This window comes from Vitis vinifera, chromosome 7 (assembly GCF_030704535.1).
Source record: "Vitis vinifera cultivar Pinot Noir 40024 chromosome 7, ASM3070453v1".
NCBI lineage: Eukaryota > Viridiplantae > Streptophyta > Magnoliopsida > Vitales > Vitaceae > Vitis > Vitis vinifera.
In genome coordinates, this window is record NC_081811.1 from 2196865 (window position 1) to 2214002 (window position 17138).

Below are 17138 nucleotides of genomic sequence, written 5' to 3' on the forward strand. Positions count from 1 at the left end.
TATATGATTAATTGATAATTAAAAGAAATAAAAGTGAAACATAAAAATTAAAAATTATTTTGTTTATGGAATGATTTAGGTACTTTCCATAAGACATTAATAATAATAATAATTTAAATATATTCATTTACCATAAAAATCATTAACTAATTCAAATATTTTTCTTATCATTTCATCAAACAACATCTCATTATACTTATTTCTCCCATAATAAAAATATAATTATCATAAAAAAAAAAAATTCATTGTCTATCTTAAGCTCCTAAAAAAATCATACTAAATAAGAAATAACAAGTTTTAACATGTATGATTTCTCTTAAATCATATTCTAGTAATAATATCCGTTAAATAGCCTGATTAATTAAGGCGAATACTAGGAAGTATGATCCATTAAATGGCACATGGTTAAAGTATTTCCGCTTTGTACATATTGATTTGACGCATATATATTTATAGTACGAGTAACTTGTATTTTTTTTTAGCCGATGTGGGATATTGCATGCATTGATCGGGGACTAATAAATAGTAAAAGCTATGTTCTTGATCAGCCTCAACAACTCGCTTTGTGAACAGAAGATGCCTCTCAGAGATTTGCACCTCATATCTCCAAAACCCTTATCTGGTGGTGGTCCCAAAAGTGCAGACAAAAGGTGAAAGCCATTAGGGACTGATTGGGACAGAGGAAAATTGTAGAACCCAGGAGAAAACTTTTTATAATCAACATTAGCCGAGTCTATTTCGCACGTTTCCTTCAGTCATCCTTCCCATTTAAGAGAATCCATCCTAGCATGGCCCGTACACAATACGACACAACCCGGTCCAGAGCAAGGAATGGGCCAGCTGGTCATGCATCAAGATTTTGAATCAGGAGAGGTTTAGCAGTTAATATCGTTGGGAATGCAGACTTCTTTTTTGCAGTGTAGTAGATAGGGTTCTCCTATGAGTGGAGGAAAATTGTGTGGAGACTTGCCCATAAATTCAAAAGAAGGATTACCCTTTTTCTCTCATCTCTCTATCTGAGATATTTAAAAATATACCAGAAGAACTCACACCCTCAAGCTAGATTTTCCTCCATTTTCCCAGTAAGGCCTTTTTTTTTCTCTCTTGGTCTTTGGTTGTATTTGTGATTCATATGTAAATGTAGGCTGATACGTGTACTTCTCCCACTTCAAACAGGTGAAGATGGCTCATATAACAGCACCTTCTGTGCAGTGTCAAGTGCGGGTGGTTCCCACGAGCTCCTTCACTGCAAGGCCCATGACAGCAAAATTATGGAACTCTCTTCTGTTGAATCAGAGAAAAAAGGGAACTTCTAGAAGCTCTGCTAGATTCAGAGTTCTTGCTCTGCAGTCTGAAAGCAGTACTGTTAACCGGCTCAAAGATTTGCTTAATCTAGACATCACTCCCTACACTGATAAAATCATTGCTGAGTACATCTGGTATATACCATCTTCCTCCATAGTATAGCTTCAGTTAGTGACAGTTAAAATGGTAGTTACAATGGCAGTTGGTTAATGAGAAACTTTTGTGGTTTGAGTCAGGATTGGAGGGTCAGGGATCGATCTTCGCAGCAAATCGAGGGTATATATATACATATGTGATGATATCATCTTGAAGTTTTAGCTTATTTTTAGTTTTGTGATTTTCCATTTTTCATCTGCAGACAATCTCAAAGCCTGTCAAACACCCTTCTGAGCTTCCCAAATGGAACTATGATGGATCAAGTACAGGGCAAGCCCCAGGAGAGGACAGTGAAGTAATTTTATAGTAAGATCTCCATTAAAATTCAGAGCTCCATTCTAAGCCTTTTGAGGATCCTATGTTTTTAAGAATCAGCCCTTTTTGTTTATATCCTTTTTGGCCTTTTTTCAGTCCTCAAGCAATCTTCAAGGACCCTTTTCGAGGCGGTAACAACATTTTGGTGAGAAACAGAACCATGCTCTCAAACTTGTGATTTCTTAAAGATGACTGAAGATTAATATGGATTTTCTCTGGCCATATGAAGGTGATCTGTGATTCATACACCCCAGCTGGAGAGCCAATTCCAACAAACAAACGGCACGGAGCTGCTGAGATCTTCAGCAGTCAGAAGGTCATCAATGAAGTTCCATGGTATGTTGCCAATTCCACACTTGAAATTTTGTGATACTCATAACAGATTCTTATGTGGCAAGACCCTTTTTTGGGGGAATTTAGGTATGGGATAGAGCAGGAGTACACCCTACTCCAAACAAATGTGAAGTGGCCTCTGGGTTGGCCTGTTGGAGGTTATCCTGGCCCCCAAGTAAGCTTCTTTACCACCTCAAGGCACAAACTATATACCATTTCCACCTAGTTTCGCTTACATTTAGAATATGAAACAACGAGGAATCTGAAGAGATGTTTGTTGATCTGCTAAATTCTGATATAGGGTCCTTACTACTGTGGTGCTGGAGCAGACAAGTCATTCGGGCGCGACATATCAGATGCCCATTACAAGGCTTGCCTCTATGCTGGTATCAATATCAGTGGCACCAATGGGGAGGTCATGCCTGGCCAGGTTTTTATCTTCCACCTCTCCTTCCTAGCTTGTGTCTAAGAACTTCAGTTTGATATCTTCTACTTACTGTTCCATGTTCTTAGCCATGACCTCTACTTCCATTGCCCTTTGTCAGTGGGAATATCAGGTTGGTCCAAGTGTTGGCATTGAAGCTGGAGACCACATCTGGTGTTCCAGATACATCCTTGAGGTATTTTTCCTCTTTCCAATTTATCAGGCATGTGGGAGTTGCAAGAATGCAATGTATGTAGGGGTGTAATATAGGTAGGTTGGCCCAACCAAACCCAACTTCAGTTCGATGTTTGGATGCTTTTGAGCAATTTTTTTTAATACTCAGATTGGGCTTTTGTTAGGTTTTTTCAATACCAATTCAATTTGGGCCAAGATTCAGATGACTTAAACCTGATTTAATGCTTTTATATTATTTATAATATATATTATTCTATATAATAATATTCATTTTTCTTTTAGATTTTTAAGAAAAAATACTAAATTATAATTTTTAGTTTTTTAATAATACATAAATTTATTTTTATTTTTTTATTTCTATTTTAAAATTGTGTCATATTTACCATCTAACTTTTGGTATAAATATGTAGAATTTTTTTTTTAAAAATAACATTATGAATGAATTTTGAATCATATAACCCAATTTTAATTGGATTAACCTGAACTCAACCTTAACTTAGAGAAGAGAGGTTGAGTTGAACTTTGGTTTAGTACCTCAAGTTAAAGATCGGGTTGAGTTGGGTTTGTGTTGATTGTTTCTTAATTTGAAATGGGTTTAGGTTAGCCATCAATCCGACCAACTTGTCCAAATTAAAACCCTAAATCTATGTAAACTTCAAATCTAATGTCTCTGTTTTTCCACAGAGAATAACAGAACAAGCAGGGGTTGTGCTCTCACTCGATCCAAAACCAATAGAGGTAGTTTTCTTCTTCATTTCTTTCAATTTGGAGTCATCATTTTGAATACTCAAAACGATTTCCCATCCACCCTTTTGCCCATATTTTGCAGGGTGACTGGAATGGTGCAGGATGTCACACTAACTACAGGTATCATACCATTTGTACGTACATTTTTCGGGTTTGAACTTTTAAGTAATAGTTGATCGATTGTCATTCAAACAGTACTAAGAGCATGCGAGAGGATGGAGGTTTTGAGGTGATCAAGAAGGCAATTTTGAATCTCTCCCTTCGACATGAGGTGCATATTAGTGCTTATGGGGAAGGTAATGAAAGAAGGCTCACAGGAAAGCACGAAACCGCTAGCATTGACACCTTTTCTTGGGTATGTCCTGAAGCTTTCGCACTAATGAAAATCAGCTTTCCCCTTGAAACTTACATATATAACTTGCAGGGAGTGGCTAATAGAGGTTGCTCAATCCGTGTGGGGCGAGACACCGAGAAAAATGGCAAAGGTTTGTCACTGGAACAAGGACTATTTCTCTTCTTCTGTTTTTGTCATTTCAGACTGACTGATTCTGTTACTTTGAATTGCTTTTAGGTTACTTGGAAGACCGGCGTCCAGCTTCTAACATGGATCCTTATGTTGTGACATCGTTACTGGCTGAGACTACAATACTGTGGGAGCCAACACTGGAGGCTGAGGCCTTAGCTGCACAGAAGCTGTCCTTGAAAGTTTAATAAAAACCCGAAAAATAGGCAAAAATGGAAATCAAATAGATGATAGCACAGTAGGTAGTATTGCTTGTAAACTGAAGTAGTCTAAGGCAGAGGACTAAGTGTTTGTTTTTTTTGACTTTTTGTTAAAAACAATTTATTTTCAGAATTTAGATTATTTGTTTTTTTATTTTTTCATGACTTATTATAAGCTTTTTACTAAATAGAAAAAATCAAAATATGTAATTTTCTTTAAATAGAAAAAATAACATATTGGTTTTTCTATATTTTTTAATATTTAATAAAAATAAAATACTACAAAAATAAACAACCTAATATTTAACACTATTAAGCATTAAAGTTCTATTTAGAATTAAGTAAAAAAACCAAACACCACCCCCAAAAGCAACCTGAGCAATGCCTTATGAACCATTTTCCAGTTTCCATGCATTTTTTACAGTGAAAATTGTCGGTTTTTTCGGGTTTCTAAGTGGATAGATTAAGCACAAACTATGATAACAAGCTACTAATAATCTAATATGTCCCCTTCATTTTTCTCTGTTTCTTTCAACTTGCAAGGCACCCATCTCCCACCAACTCCTGGTTTGCGTTCCCACCACTTCAAGAAACTGGATTATATCTTCTTTGATCCATGGTTTCAGGCTCCAAAAATCAGACAAATTCCCCTGCCATGGCTCTCAAAATCTTAATTCCGTGGATTCCAACCTTAATTCTACTACATTTGCCTGTTATTAGCCCCTCCAACTTCACCTACCCGGCCGTTTTCAACTTTGGGGACTCGAATTCCGACACCGGCGGCCTGGCAGCCGGAGTTGCTTTTCCAGTAGGCGCCCCGAACGGAGAAACCTACTTCAACAAGCCGTCCGGCCGGTTCTGTGATGGCCGCTTGATCATTGATTTTCTCAGTAACGTATCTTTTCAAAAAATTTCCTGGAAAATGTCTCAAAACCGGTAGTCTAAATTTGTATGCTGATATGCAGTGGATTCAATGGACTTACCATACCTAAACGCATATCTGGATTCCATCGGCGCCCCAAGTTTCCGAACGGGCTGCAACTTCGCCACTGGAGGGGCGACCATTCTTCCGGCCAATGCCGCTTCTCTTAGTCCCTTCTCGTTCGGGTTTCAGGTGGCGCAGTTCATTCGATTCAAGGCCCGGGTTCTTGAACTACTGGGAAAAGGTAACGGAAAGATCTGCAATTCTTCATACTTCACATTCCATGAAAGGAATTGAAAACAGTTTCTGGTATGGATTTTCAGACAAAAAGTTACAGAAGATCCTCCCCTTAGAAGACTATTTCAGGGATGGACTATACGGTTTCGATGTGGGACAGAATGATCTTGACGGTGCTTTCTACTCGAAATCAGAAGACCAAGTGGCTGCATTCATCCCAACCATACTCTCTGAATTCGAAGCTGGAGTTGAGGTTAGGCATTTTCTTTTCTAGTCTGAGCATTTTCCAGGAAAATCCGAATTGATTTTTCCTTTTTTGATGGTTTCAGAGACTGTACAACGAAGGGGCGAGGAACTTGTGGATTCATGGCATGGGTCCTCTAGGTTGTTTGGCTAGAATCATCGCGACGTTCGGAAAAGATGCATCGAAATTGGATCAATTTGGATGCGTTAATTCTCATAATCGCGCGGCTAAGCTTTTCAATTCGCAGCTGCATAGTCTCTGCGCCAAGCTTGGCAGCCAACTCCCGCAAGTTAATGTCACTTACGTTGATATTTTTGCTATTAAGCTCAACCTCATTGCAAATTTTTCTCAATTAGGTAAGTTTTTCGAATATTTAAAAGCTGGATGTCGAGTAAGAAAGAAAAACTTACATGCTTTTATAAATTGCACAAAGATTTTAAGAAACGGTTTTAGTTTAAAAAATATTTTTGAAAAAATATTTAGCAAACTTGATGAAACACTAAGAAACATTTAAAACTTTAAAAAAATCACTTATAACATTTTTTTTAAGAAACACTTAAAAGTAAAAGTACGTTTGATAGTGATTTTAGGAAGCATTTATAATTTTTGTAATAGTTGAAAATTTTCATCATTCACGTATTAAAAATATTAAAAACACTTTTTATAATCAGTGTCAAAAACACTAAAAGCTCGTTTGAAGCGTTTCTAACTTTTGAAAATTTTTATCATTTAAATATTAAAAAAGATAAAAAAAATATTTTTTAAAATCATAACTAAACACTCTATAAGAGTGTATTTGATAGTAATTTTAGAAAACGTTTTTATCATTCAAGTATTAGAAATGCTAAAAATATTTTTAAAATTACTTCAAAACAGACTTTATTAGAATGTGTTTTACAGTAATTTTTAGAGGTGTTTCTAATATTCTTAATACTTAAAAAATAAAAATTTTCTAAGCATTAAAAAGACAAAAACACTTAGAAACAATTAGCACGGAGTGTTTTTAACCTTTTTTAATACTTAAAAGATAAATTTTTAAGGGTTAAAAATATTATAAATACTTTTTAAAATTACATTTATTTTAGGATGAGTTTAGGAAGTGTTTTTAAGCTCTCATTTTTTCGCTGACTCGAATGAACCTTCGATCACTCGTGACTGTCAGGCTTCAAGGAATCCATAGCTGCATGCTGCGGCTACGGCGGGCCGCCCTTAAATTTTGACAATCGGATAGCCTGCGGGCAGACGAAGAGCCTGAATGGAAGCTTGGTGACTGCAAAGCCCTGTGATAACACAACTGAATATGTGAATTGGGATGGAAACCATTACACAGAAGCTGCAAACTTATATGTTTCTTCACAAATACTAACGGGCAAATTCTCCGACCCACCCCTCACTGAATTCACCATTTCTCCGAGTGTGTTCCACACTGGTTTTAGAAAACGTTTTCGATTTTTTTAACATTTGAATAATAAATTTTTTTAAATGTTAAAAATATTAAAAACGCTTCTTAAAATCACTGTCAAACAAACTCTTTTTAATATTCAAGTTATATTATTATCCAAAAAACTTGAAATATTGTAATGATTTGATAGTATTACAATAATGTATGTGAAAATGTAGATTGATGTGGATGTATTTTTATTTTAGTGAGTTGGGTTTTGGCTACATATTAATGCTAAATTTGAGAAAGGGTTCTTGGGGTGAATGGGTGAAATGATCTCAAACTATGTATTGCTAAGAAGTGTAATATTCATAGGGTTAAAGTTGGAAAATTTGAGATAAAAGGCAAAAAAAAATAAATAAGGACAAGGTTAAAATTGGAAAATTTGAGAAAAAAAATGTAAATAAAGACAAAATTTTGAGAAAAAAGAAAGAAGATAAATGGATATAAAGTTAAAAATTTATTTTTATGTATATTTTTAAAACCATTTTATTAGAGTGTAATAATATTATTATTAAGTCCTAGATGAATAATTCAAATTACGGTGATATGGAATATTATAAAAGATTTGATCAATTATCAATTAATGCTAATTAATTTTTTAAGAATTGATATTTGAGTCGGGTCGTGGGTTTGGTTCATAAGAACCTATATCAAAAATTTTGGATTAGATTAATCATTGAACCAAATAAAATATTAGATTTGTACCTAAAAATATTGTTTAGATTAATATTTTTATTTCTTAATGGTATAGAATTTTATTTTTAATAATAAAAATAATAATAATTTTGTTTTATTAATGTGTAATAAAAGCTATAAATTAAATTATTATTTTATCTTATTATTAAACCAATAATTTTCATAAAATAGGATTTAAATGAATAAATAATTGGACCGTACAATAGAAGAGTAGAAAGACCAGAGAATCTTCGTGTCCCTTTCTTACATTATTGATAATAATAATATCAATAAATTATTGATAATAATAATAAAATAGATTTTTTTTTTTTTTCGGCGGGGATTGATTTTTTTTCCTTGGCAATATAAAAGAGAGGACAGAGACAACGAAGAGGCATAAGGTATTAAGGTGTAGGTCGATGTACGGATTTCAGACCGGGGAGTTTGTGGGCGTAGGATAAGCATCGTCGCCTACTGGGCGCATCTTAGCAGACTCTCTGAGCTTCACACCAACCAGCACCTGTTCGTCTCCCACTCCACTCCTCGCATCCGATTCTACTTTCGTCTCTCAATTTTATAGCATTCTCCATTTCCGAGAATCACTTTCTCCTCGTTTTCCTCACGAGTTTCGGTTTTCCATCTCAATTGACTATCACCTTTGCGATCGGTTTCACCTTTCACTCTCGAAAGCCCTAATTCTCCATGCAAAGGAGGTAATTGAGGGCTTTTTTGGGTTCTAGAGCTTCGGGATGATTCCGTGGGGTGGCATCAGTTGCTGTTTGAGCGCAGCTGCTCTTTACCTTCTTGGAAGGAGCAGTGGAAGGTCAAGCCTCGCTACGTTTTTAGCATTTGGGTTTTGGTTTTTGTTTTTGTTTTTTGAATTTTATTTTTGGTTTGGTGGATGCAGGGATGCGGAGGCGTTGAAGTCGGTTACTCGAGTTCAGCAATTGAAGGATTTGGGTACGTGGATTGGGAATTTTGTTTTCTTAGAACCTTTCGGTTCTCCACTGTTTGGCTACTGGGAAAAGGGGGCAAAAATAACAGAAAGAAATTAAAGTTTGAGCTTTTCCTGTAAAAATGTAACACTCAACTCAACTATGCAGAGTGGTTGCCTTAGGGGCTGCACAATCGTAAAAACTCAACACAACTTTTTTTCTTTCCCCTCTTTTCTTTTCTTTTCTTTGTTTTCCTTTCCTTTCCTGTCTTTTTTCTCTGGGGCGAAGTGATTTTGATTTATAGTGCTGTTGGTTGATGTGGGTCTTGGGCGTTCGGATGATTCTGCCACTTTGTTTCCTCCTGGTATTGCTCCATATTTTCCCTTTCAGCTATCGAATTGTTTTTATGACCTTCTTGTTCATCTTCCTTAGCTTGAGTTTTTGCAACTCGTGAGTCCCCTTTGCTGGTTTTGCCTTTGCAATTTTATTTTTCCTCAGCATCATTGGCTCCTTTATTTTAAACTTTCTATTTCTGCATTGAAAAATGCTCTGATTGGGCTATTATTATGTGGCATTTGTCTTAGGTTTTTTTTTTAAACTGACGTAACCGTGATAATGGCTAACATCATAATATAGTATGTGGAATCTTAATCTGAATTTCTCTAGAATGTTTTATGATATTGTTGCTTGATAGAACCTGATCTTGACATTTTCATAACCCTAATAATTGCTTTCAGACTTAGTGGGATGATGATCTCCTCTCTATTCTTATTTTGGATAATTTATTTACTAGAAGAAAGAAAAAAGAAAAAAAAGACTATGAGCCATATGCAACTCAATGTCTTATCATCCCAGCAATGCTTCTCATGATACAAAATTAACTGGCCTTAGAGGCACTTCAATTTGAAATTTTTGTGGGTCACTGAATGGATTATTATTAATGCATTGTGGTTTACCAAATTATGAGAGTTTTGTATTCTTTTTCCATTTCAGTACAGTTGCTAGATACAGCATGCAAAGTATTACCTTTAGTCGTTACGGTATCTGGAAGAGTTGGCTCTGACACACCAATCAAATGCGAGTATAGTGGGTTACGAGGTGTAATTGTGGAGGAAACGGTACTTAGATATTTTGTTTTATTTTATTTTTTTATTGCACATTTGATTTATATTGCAGTTGTTTTTCTAGTTGGTTTGATGACATTCTCTATCTTGTTCAGGCAGAGCAACATTTTCTGAAACACAATGATGCTGGTTCGTGGATACAAGATTCGGCTTTGATGTTGTCCATGAGTAAGGAGGTTCCCTGGTACTTGGTGAGAAACGTCTCCTGGAAATAGTTATATCTGGGTTGTCTGTTTGTGGGACTAAATACTATCTTTCCCTCCTAAGTTCAAGGCTTGAAATATACCCTTATTCAACTTAGAATCTAAGGATTGGTTTGGAAGATCTATCTGATATGTTTTAATTCCTTTGTACTAGGATGATGACACAGGTCGTGCATATATAGTGGGAGCCCGAGGTGCCACGGGTTTGGTATTGACAGTTGGAAGTGAAGTGTTTGAGGAGTCAGGGAGATCCCTTGTACGTGGAACACTAGATTATCTCCAAGGTCTCAAGGTTTGTCCTATTCAGTGTTTGCAAATTAACTTAAAAGACACACACCTTTGCATGCATGTGCCGTTGTTTCAAGCTTAATTTTTGGCAATTATGTTTTTAAGATGCTCGGAGTGAAGCGAATTGAGCGGGTTCTTCCAACTGGCACACCTTTGACTGTTGTTGGTGAGGTATGTTTCACCACTTTACCAAATTGACAGATATTTCTTTGCATAGATATACACTGTTTCAATTGCTATCCACTTTAAGCGCATTATGTTGGTAAAAGAGTGATCAAAGGTTTATAAAAAAACACTTGAGAGTGGAAAATAAATGACTTGTGATATAAATGTTTATATGCGGTGGTTAGACTAGTGATTGAATCAGAATTGAATTCGGACTAGATTCAGATCAGGACCTGGGATTGGGGTAGCGATGTAAAACAAAAGGCCAAAGAAGTGGTCATACGTGGGCGTTAGGCTTCAACTTGAGCTGCTTGAGCCCGACCTAACTTGAAAAATGCAAACTCCATAAAAGGGATTACCATGTGGCTTAAGGTTGGGTTGGGAAACTTGCTAGCTTGAATCTAATCTGAATTAACCTAAGTGGTTGTGTGTGGTGGGCAGGGATGGGGTTGGCATTGGGATTGAGATGTAAATGAATGGAAAAATAAGTGGTTATATGTGGTGGGTAGGAATCTAACTTGAGTAGTTCAAGGCTAAACAATCCCCAAAATGCAAGCTTGGGTTAAGAAGCTGAAGTTGCTACCTGAGCTGAGATTGGGTCGGGATTTTTCCATTTTGGCTGACTTAAGCTGTACATGTGTTATCATTTTATCAATGTTTAATGTGATGTGTCCCACTGGCCACTGTTGTTAAATTATGCCTGGTGCTGTTGCTGAAGCACCTTACCTGTGTGAAGTGCAGGGACCTAAGCAAAGCTGCTGCTTAGGTGCTCATGCATATGCCTTGCAGCCAGGTGCTAAGGCACATTCGTGTTTGGCTCCCAACCAAAACAACATTGTTTTAGCTGCTGGTTTTCTTATTAAAAAAGCTGGGCAAAAAATGTTGTTTTGTGCTCTGTGTTTTCCTTTTTTAAAGTAAATAAGGAAAGACAATGTCTCTCTATGTTCTATTTTCTTTTTCTTTCCTTCTTTTTTTTTATAGAAAAGGTAAACAACATAATTTGCCCAAGCCTTCAACTTTATATATCCCCCTTCCCCCTAAATTTGACTCCTTTATAGCTCAAATATGCTAAGCTGAGAAGAAAAAATGTGCCTGGAATGCCATGGCTTTCTTGAGTTTGGACAAATGTTTGCATTGTTGACAACTTAACAATTTTAAAGTTTTTGGATGTTATTTTAGAGTTTGGACCAATGTTTTAGTTTTTGGACAAATATTCAAAATTTGACAACTTGACAATTTTAGATGATTGTTGATGATGTTTCCAAATTTGGACAATTTTTTTTTTTTTGATAGGTAAAAATAATGTATATTAAGAAGAAAGATGCCAAAAAAGTGCCTCAAAGTTTACAGAGGAAGTATACAAAGGGCGCCTAACAGCGTCACCAAAACGGAAAGTGGGACTAACAAAAAACAACGCCCCTCGTCGAGCCTCTAACCAATCCACAAAATCTACAATAGAGGAAGAACCTGGAACTATAAACAGGTTGGACCATGTCCAAAGATTACTAAGAAAAGTAAGTTTAATTCCTTGAACATACAACTCTTTGTTATCGAACACCCTCCTGTTCCTTTCTTTGCAGATTGTCCAAAATAGACACAATGGAGTAGCTCGCCAAACCTTTTTCCTTTTCTTACCCATAAAGGACCGATGCCAACTTGAGAGCAACTCTCTCACTAAAGAGGGCGACACCCATGACACACCAAATAGAGAAAACAAAAGATGCCAAATAACTCGAGTCTTGTCATAATGGATAAGAATGCGATCGACCGATTCTTCCTCTTCATGACAACGAAAACATCTGTTTGCCATTGACCACTCTCTCCTCTTTAAATGATCCAATGTTAAGACTCTATTCTAAGTAGCCTCCATGCAAAGAAGCTCACCTCAGGTGGCACCCAAGAATTCCAAATGACTACAATTGGGAGATTTGAAGGACCACCCAACTCCAAAACATTATACAGAGCTTTAACAGAAAATTTACCACTCTTCTCCCCTACTCACACCAATCTATTCTTCTCATCATTGCTCACCTTCCACCTTTGCAATCTCAGGAAAAACCTTTCGACCATATCCACTTCCCAATCATTGACCCTCCTAGAGAAGCAGGGGCCCCAACATCCCCCATCAAAAGAATAGAATCTCGAAAAGCCACCTGACTCAAGGTCTACTCCTTTCTGTAAGAAACATTGCCAAAAAACCTCCTATTCCATCTCTTCAAAAAAATCTTCAGAACTTTCAACTTCTTAGTCAAAATAAAACTGGAAAAGCCATACTCTTGAATCCCCACCCATCTATTTCTCAACAATTCTTTAAAACCCTCTGCCCTCAACTACATATTCTCAAATTTGAAAGGGATAGGACCTCTCCTTAATACCCCCATTCCAAATTTGGACAATTGCCTTGTTGGATGCTTTGTAAGTGGTGGATATGTGGAGTTTTGCATATTTCTCTTTTTTTTTTCTTTTTGTTGGAAATGGAAATTAGGATTGAATTTGGTGATCTATGATGAATGTTTTTGCATGCTGAGTTTATATAATTGCAAATTTTAATGCAATTTTTGTTGAATGCCTTTTTTAAATGCTTGAAACTTGATGTTTTTTCTTGTTTAGATTGAAACTTGGATCATATTTGGTGATATATGAGTAGATGACAAACATTACTATATTTGAATTAGGGATATTTTTATAGAATTGCATATTCCTGTGTACTTGGGGGTGCGCCCCCTTTTTTGATAGGTGCCATTTATAAATTATCTTTTGCCTATCAAAAACTATTTTGTAAAATTGTGGTTGCACATGTGACTTATGGTGTGCCTTACTTCAATTAGGCTTGTGCATTACTTTTAGGCTATAGGAAATCTTTGCACCTTGGTGTGCGGTGTGCCTTTTAGAATATAATACGTCCCTTTTCAAATGTATAATGTGTATTGTTTTAGTGTCAAATGAAATGCATTAGTATTTGTTTTTGCCAAAAATGAGGAAAAAAAATTGAAATTTATAATATTTTATAATATTAGCAATAAAAGTTAGGGTCTATAAAGCAAAAGATGAAGGTGGAATATGAATTAACTTTTCTGGAATTTATAAACATGAAAGAAACCTAAATTCAAATTGATTATCACTTTATCTTATATAAGATGATAATTTTTTTTGCCCAATATTTATCACCAGTTTTGATTTCTTGCTTGCAAATAGTTTAACTTCTGTGCAAGTGTATTATAAGCATGATAGGAAACAGGGATTGCAAATGTTTTTTATTTCTATCTATTTGCTGCAAGTTATAATACATTGCAAATATTTTAAATAAAAATATGAACTTGGTAGAAAATCTTAAATCAAATTGATATAAATTGTTTCTATTATATGTCTTTATTTTCTTTAAAAAAATTTATGCTGTTCTTTTGTATATGTTATTATGTATATCTGGCTAGGTGTATTATTTTGAAAACTCACTTTTTAGGTATGCTTGACTTATTGAGATGTCAATAATGGAGACTATATAAACTTAAAAAGCAATTTACCATGGAACCTGGCGAACTTGATGTTGGGTTGAAACCTCCAATTGGAAGTTCAGGGAAGAGGATTTGAAATCGGGTTGGCTTTCAACTTGACCCAATTCCCTGCCAGACTAATCTTGGGTAACAATGGAGATTCTGATATCATTATGATATATAGCTAGGATTTTTATCAAGCCCTCATCGAGTTCCTTTTAGATTGGTCTATGGTCCTGCTAGGGTTAGTTAATTATTCATTTTAGGACTTCATAAATCATCTAAATTGTAGATGCCAGGATATAATTTTGCTGTTCTGGTGCAGTGGTGTTTTCTTCTTTATTTGGTGCCTCTTGTATGCCTCCACAAATTTTTTGTTTGCCTATCTAAAAGAGGAGGGGGGAGGGAGGAGATATTGTATGTTGATATTGATATCAATACATTATTCTTCTTCTTCAGAACTTTGTTGAGGAACTTTTGACACCAATATTCTGATTATAAATTTTCATCAAAATTTTGTCTTATTCAGTAAACTTTTTCAAAGTAAAATTATTATGAGATTCAGATTCTTGTAAATGCTGTGCTGAGGCTCATGGATGCGAAGGATTTAATCAAGGATATGGCCCTAAATAGATTTTAATGGCAGCTATTATAATGGTCTGTACTTTGAGTCTGTAGACATTCTTGCTTTTTCTGGTGGTTGGGTCTTAAAACTTTATTTATTTTGTTCCCAATTCTTATAGCTACATTAGGAGGTTGAATGCTATGTTTAGCTTCTATTTATACTAGCTTCCATATAAGCAATTGAAGGTTTAAAGAACTTGTATGAGGAGATCTATATGATTGATCAGGTAGTTTTGATTGAATACCCCTTTTTTTTTTGCAAATCTTATATACGTGTTTCTTTAATATATGATCAGGCTATCAAAGATGATGTTGGAACAATTCGTATTCAGCGGCCCCATAAAGGACCATTTTATGTCTCTCCCAAAAGTATTGATCATCTTGTTGCAAATCTTGGCAAATGGGCAAGGTTGTACATAAGATAACTTTTTTTTTGATAGACCGCATATGATACTTTTTCTTTTCTTTCTTTTCCTTTTCCTTACATGCATTTGTCCTCAGGTGGTACAGGTATGCCTCTCTGGGGTTTACAGTATTTGGAGTTTATCTGATTGCTAAGAGTGCTATCCAATATGTCATGGAAAGAAAGCGTTGTTGGGAATTGCGTAAAAGGTACCATTCACTGGTTTTGATTACTTACATAGGAAACTGACACATATATTGTTAGCATTGCCCCCCGGTAAATGTTTCCATGTATGAATCGTCATTGATCTGGTGGTTCAATGTAGTGACTGGTAATAGGATGTCATAATAGTTGTGTTTTCTATCAGATGTTAGAAAAGGTTGTACCCCAAATTGGTTCCATTATGTCTTTGTTAGATCATATTTCCAATACATTTTTGTACCTTAGCAATGGTATGGTGCAGATGTAGTGTTCTTTACTCTCATTTATTTCATTCTGGAGGTTTTTAGGCTAGGTCTGGCCAGTGAAAAGGGCATTCTGAAAATATTTTTTGAAAACATGTATCATTACTTGGATTCTTCCAGAATGAATATGTCTCTAACTCGTAATTGAATGAAGCCAATGTTTCAATTTTTTAGTTATTAAATTATCGTTTCCTGGTTCTGCATTTTGGCCTATAGATTGGTTTCTTACTTATCCCTCATGGTGAACTGAAAACTTTTGAGTGGTATAGCATACCATCATTATCAACAATGTGGTTTCCATTTTCTCCTGAAACAAACAAGCCTTAAAATACTCGTCTGTGCAGGGTTCTTGCTGCTGCTTCTAAAAAATCAGGGCAAGACAGTGAAGGTTACTGCCATATCTTTACCTTCTAATGTTCTTTATTTTTTTCCTTTGGGAAATAGTATTTAGAAGTTGCAAATGTTTTCCAGATCCTGATGAAAAGGATGAGAATGGATCAGATAATACGAAAAGGGACAGACTAATGCCTGATCTATGTGTGATCTGCCTAGAGCAGGAATACAATGCTGTTTTTGTCCCGTAAGCACTTCAACAACACTTCCATTTTATTTTGGTACTGTTTGATGCTGGACCTATTTTTCATTTCTTGCCTCTTCTTTTTTCATTGTGTGTCATATTCACTCCAGAGGCATGGCAGCTGTGAGAATAAGAGAATTGGCCTGGTTTATTGCACATGCACTTGAACCCTTCATTTAATGTTTGTAGGACATATTTAATGCCAAATTTCAGCCTGTTAAAATTAGTCCTAACTCCTAAAACTTTCATAATCTGACAAATTAGGTGGTCATATCATCTGATCAGGTAATGTCTGGGTGATGAGATGGGCATATGCATGGGGAGGAAAGTTCTGTTGCCATGGGGGAACCCCACTACCCTGAGGCCAGGCTCTTCCTCTCATTTCTCATATGATTGTTTGTGCATGGTCAAACAGTGTTCTTGATATGCATGTAATTCTTAGTCAGGAAAAATTGCTGCCTTTATCTTTCAAATTTGTTCTCTTTTTATATTTGTTGTGGGCAAGAAACATTACTGTCCATTGATGATGATTCCTTACCCTTGGACTAGGTATCAACTTATAGTTCAGTTTCCACAGGGTGTGGACTTATAATTCAGTTTCCACAGGTTGTCTCCTTTGGTTTAAAATGCTATTTAAGACGAAGGGAAAAAACAATACTTTTCTTTTAACCATTTCTAGTTCTATTTATTGTTTGTTGACCTGTTCAGAATTTAAAATGAGCAAATGGTTTACTGTCCATGGTTCTCAGGTGTGGCCATATGTGCTGTTGTACAATGTGCTCTTCTCAGTTGACCAACTGTCCACTTTGCCGACGACGGATCGAGCAGGTAGTAAGGACTTTCCGTCACTAAAGCTGTGGCATGAGAGTGCAACCAGATGAGAACTTCAACCCATAAGTTTTACATATAAGAATCTGGAGATCAGAACTCATGATGATAATGGCATCAGATCACAACTCTCATATCTGATTTCCTCTTTTAAGAAACCTTCTTCCAAAAACTGTTGTCTGTGGATTAATCATTTTCAATTGTCTTTTGGTTTGGTTTTTTCCCTTTTAACCTTCATTTGAAGTTGTAAATCCCCGATCAGAAACTTGACAACCATGTACATTGATGTCATAAATAGCAGTTAAGATACCCTCAA

At 35.8% G+C, this 17138-nt stretch overlaps 3 protein-coding genes across 3 annotated transcripts; all 3 read left to right on the forward strand.

Annotated features, from left to right (window-relative positions):
- The first annotated feature begins 915 nt into the window (after nucleotides 1–915).
- Nucleotides 916–4352, forward strand: LOC100242605 (glutamine synthetase leaf isozyme, chloroplastic). The gene is made up of 14 exons (XM_002274103.4): nucleotides 916–1082; nucleotides 1177–1439; nucleotides 1542–1581; nucleotides 1664–1767; nucleotides 1873–1921; nucleotides 2006–2112; nucleotides 2197–2284; nucleotides 2411–2539; nucleotides 2655–2729; nucleotides 3413–3466; nucleotides 3558–3595; nucleotides 3671–3830; nucleotides 3900–3960; nucleotides 4047–4352. Exons 2-14 carry the CDS (start codon nucleotides 1183–1185, stop codon nucleotides 4184–4186), a joined length of 1302 nt encoding a protein of 433 aa, XP_002274139.1. The 5' UTR covers nucleotides 916–1082; nucleotides 1177–1182; the 3' UTR covers nucleotides 4187–4352.
- An 83-nt stretch (nucleotides 4353–4435) lies between these two features.
- On the forward strand, nucleotides 4436–7370 carry LOC100240957 (GDSL esterase/lipase At1g54790). Its single transcript, XM_010653803.3, has 5 exons — nucleotides 4436–5088; nucleotides 5164–5364; nucleotides 5444–5610; nucleotides 5687–5957; nucleotides 6764–7370. The coding sequence occupies exons 1-5, from the start codon at nucleotides 4815–4817 to the stop codon at nucleotides 7057–7059; spliced, it is 1209 nt and encodes a 402-aa protein (XP_010652105.1). The 5' UTR covers nucleotides 4436–4814; the 3' UTR covers nucleotides 7060–7370.
- A 690-nt stretch (nucleotides 7371–8060) lies between these two features.
- Nucleotides 8061–17138, forward strand: LOC100247743 (E3 ubiquitin-protein ligase SP1). Its single transcript, XM_002273972.5, has 11 exons — nucleotides 8061–8543; nucleotides 8628–8680; nucleotides 9649–9773; nucleotides 9875–9970; nucleotides 10137–10274; nucleotides 10376–10441; nucleotides 14847–14959; nucleotides 15052–15162; nucleotides 15762–15805; nucleotides 15889–15997; nucleotides 16744–17138. The coding sequence occupies exons 1-11, from the start codon at nucleotides 8470–8472 to the stop codon at nucleotides 16844–16846; spliced, it is 1032 nt and encodes a 343-aa protein (XP_002274008.1). The 5' UTR covers nucleotides 8061–8469; the 3' UTR covers nucleotides 16847–17138.

Excerpts from the sequence above, each read along its gene's own strand:
- LOC100242605 (XM_002274103.4), top strand. The coding sequence starts at position 1,183 with ATGGCTCATATAACAGCACCTTCTGTGCAGTGTCAAGTGCGGGTGGTT. Across the intron at positions 3,467-3,557 it reads TCGATCCAAAACCAATAGAG|GGTGACTGGAATGGTGCAGG; the intron begins GTAGTTTTCTTC and ends CATATTTTGCAG. Across the intron at positions 3,961-4,046 it reads CACCGAGAAAAATGGCAAAG|GTTACTTGGAAGACCGGCGT; the intron begins GTTTGTCACTGG and ends AATTGCTTTTAG.
- LOC100240957 (XM_010653803.3), top strand. The coding sequence starts at position 4,815 with ATGGTTTCAGGCTCCAAAAATCAGACAAATTCCCCTGCCATGGCTCTC. Across the intron at positions 5,611-5,686 it reads AATTCGAAGCTGGAGTTGAG|AGACTGTACAACGAAGGGGC; the intron begins GTTAGGCATTTT and ends TGATGGTTTCAG. Across the intron at positions 5,958-6,763 it reads TGCAAATTTTTCTCAATTAG|GCTTCAAGGAATCCATAGCT; the intron begins GTAAGTTTTTCG and ends CGTGACTGTCAG.
- LOC100247743 (XM_002273972.5), top strand. The coding sequence starts at position 8,470 with ATGATTCCGTGGGGTGGCATCAGTTGCTGTTTGAGCGCAGCTGCTCTT. Across the intron at positions 15,806-15,888 it reads ATCAGGGCAAGACAGTGAAG|ATCCTGATGAAAAGGATGAG; the intron begins GTTACTGCCATA and ends AATGTTTTCCAG. Across the intron at positions 15,998-16,743 it reads TACAATGCTGTTTTTGTCCC|GTGTGGCCATATGTGCTGTT; the intron begins GTAAGCACTTCA and ends CATGGTTCTCAG.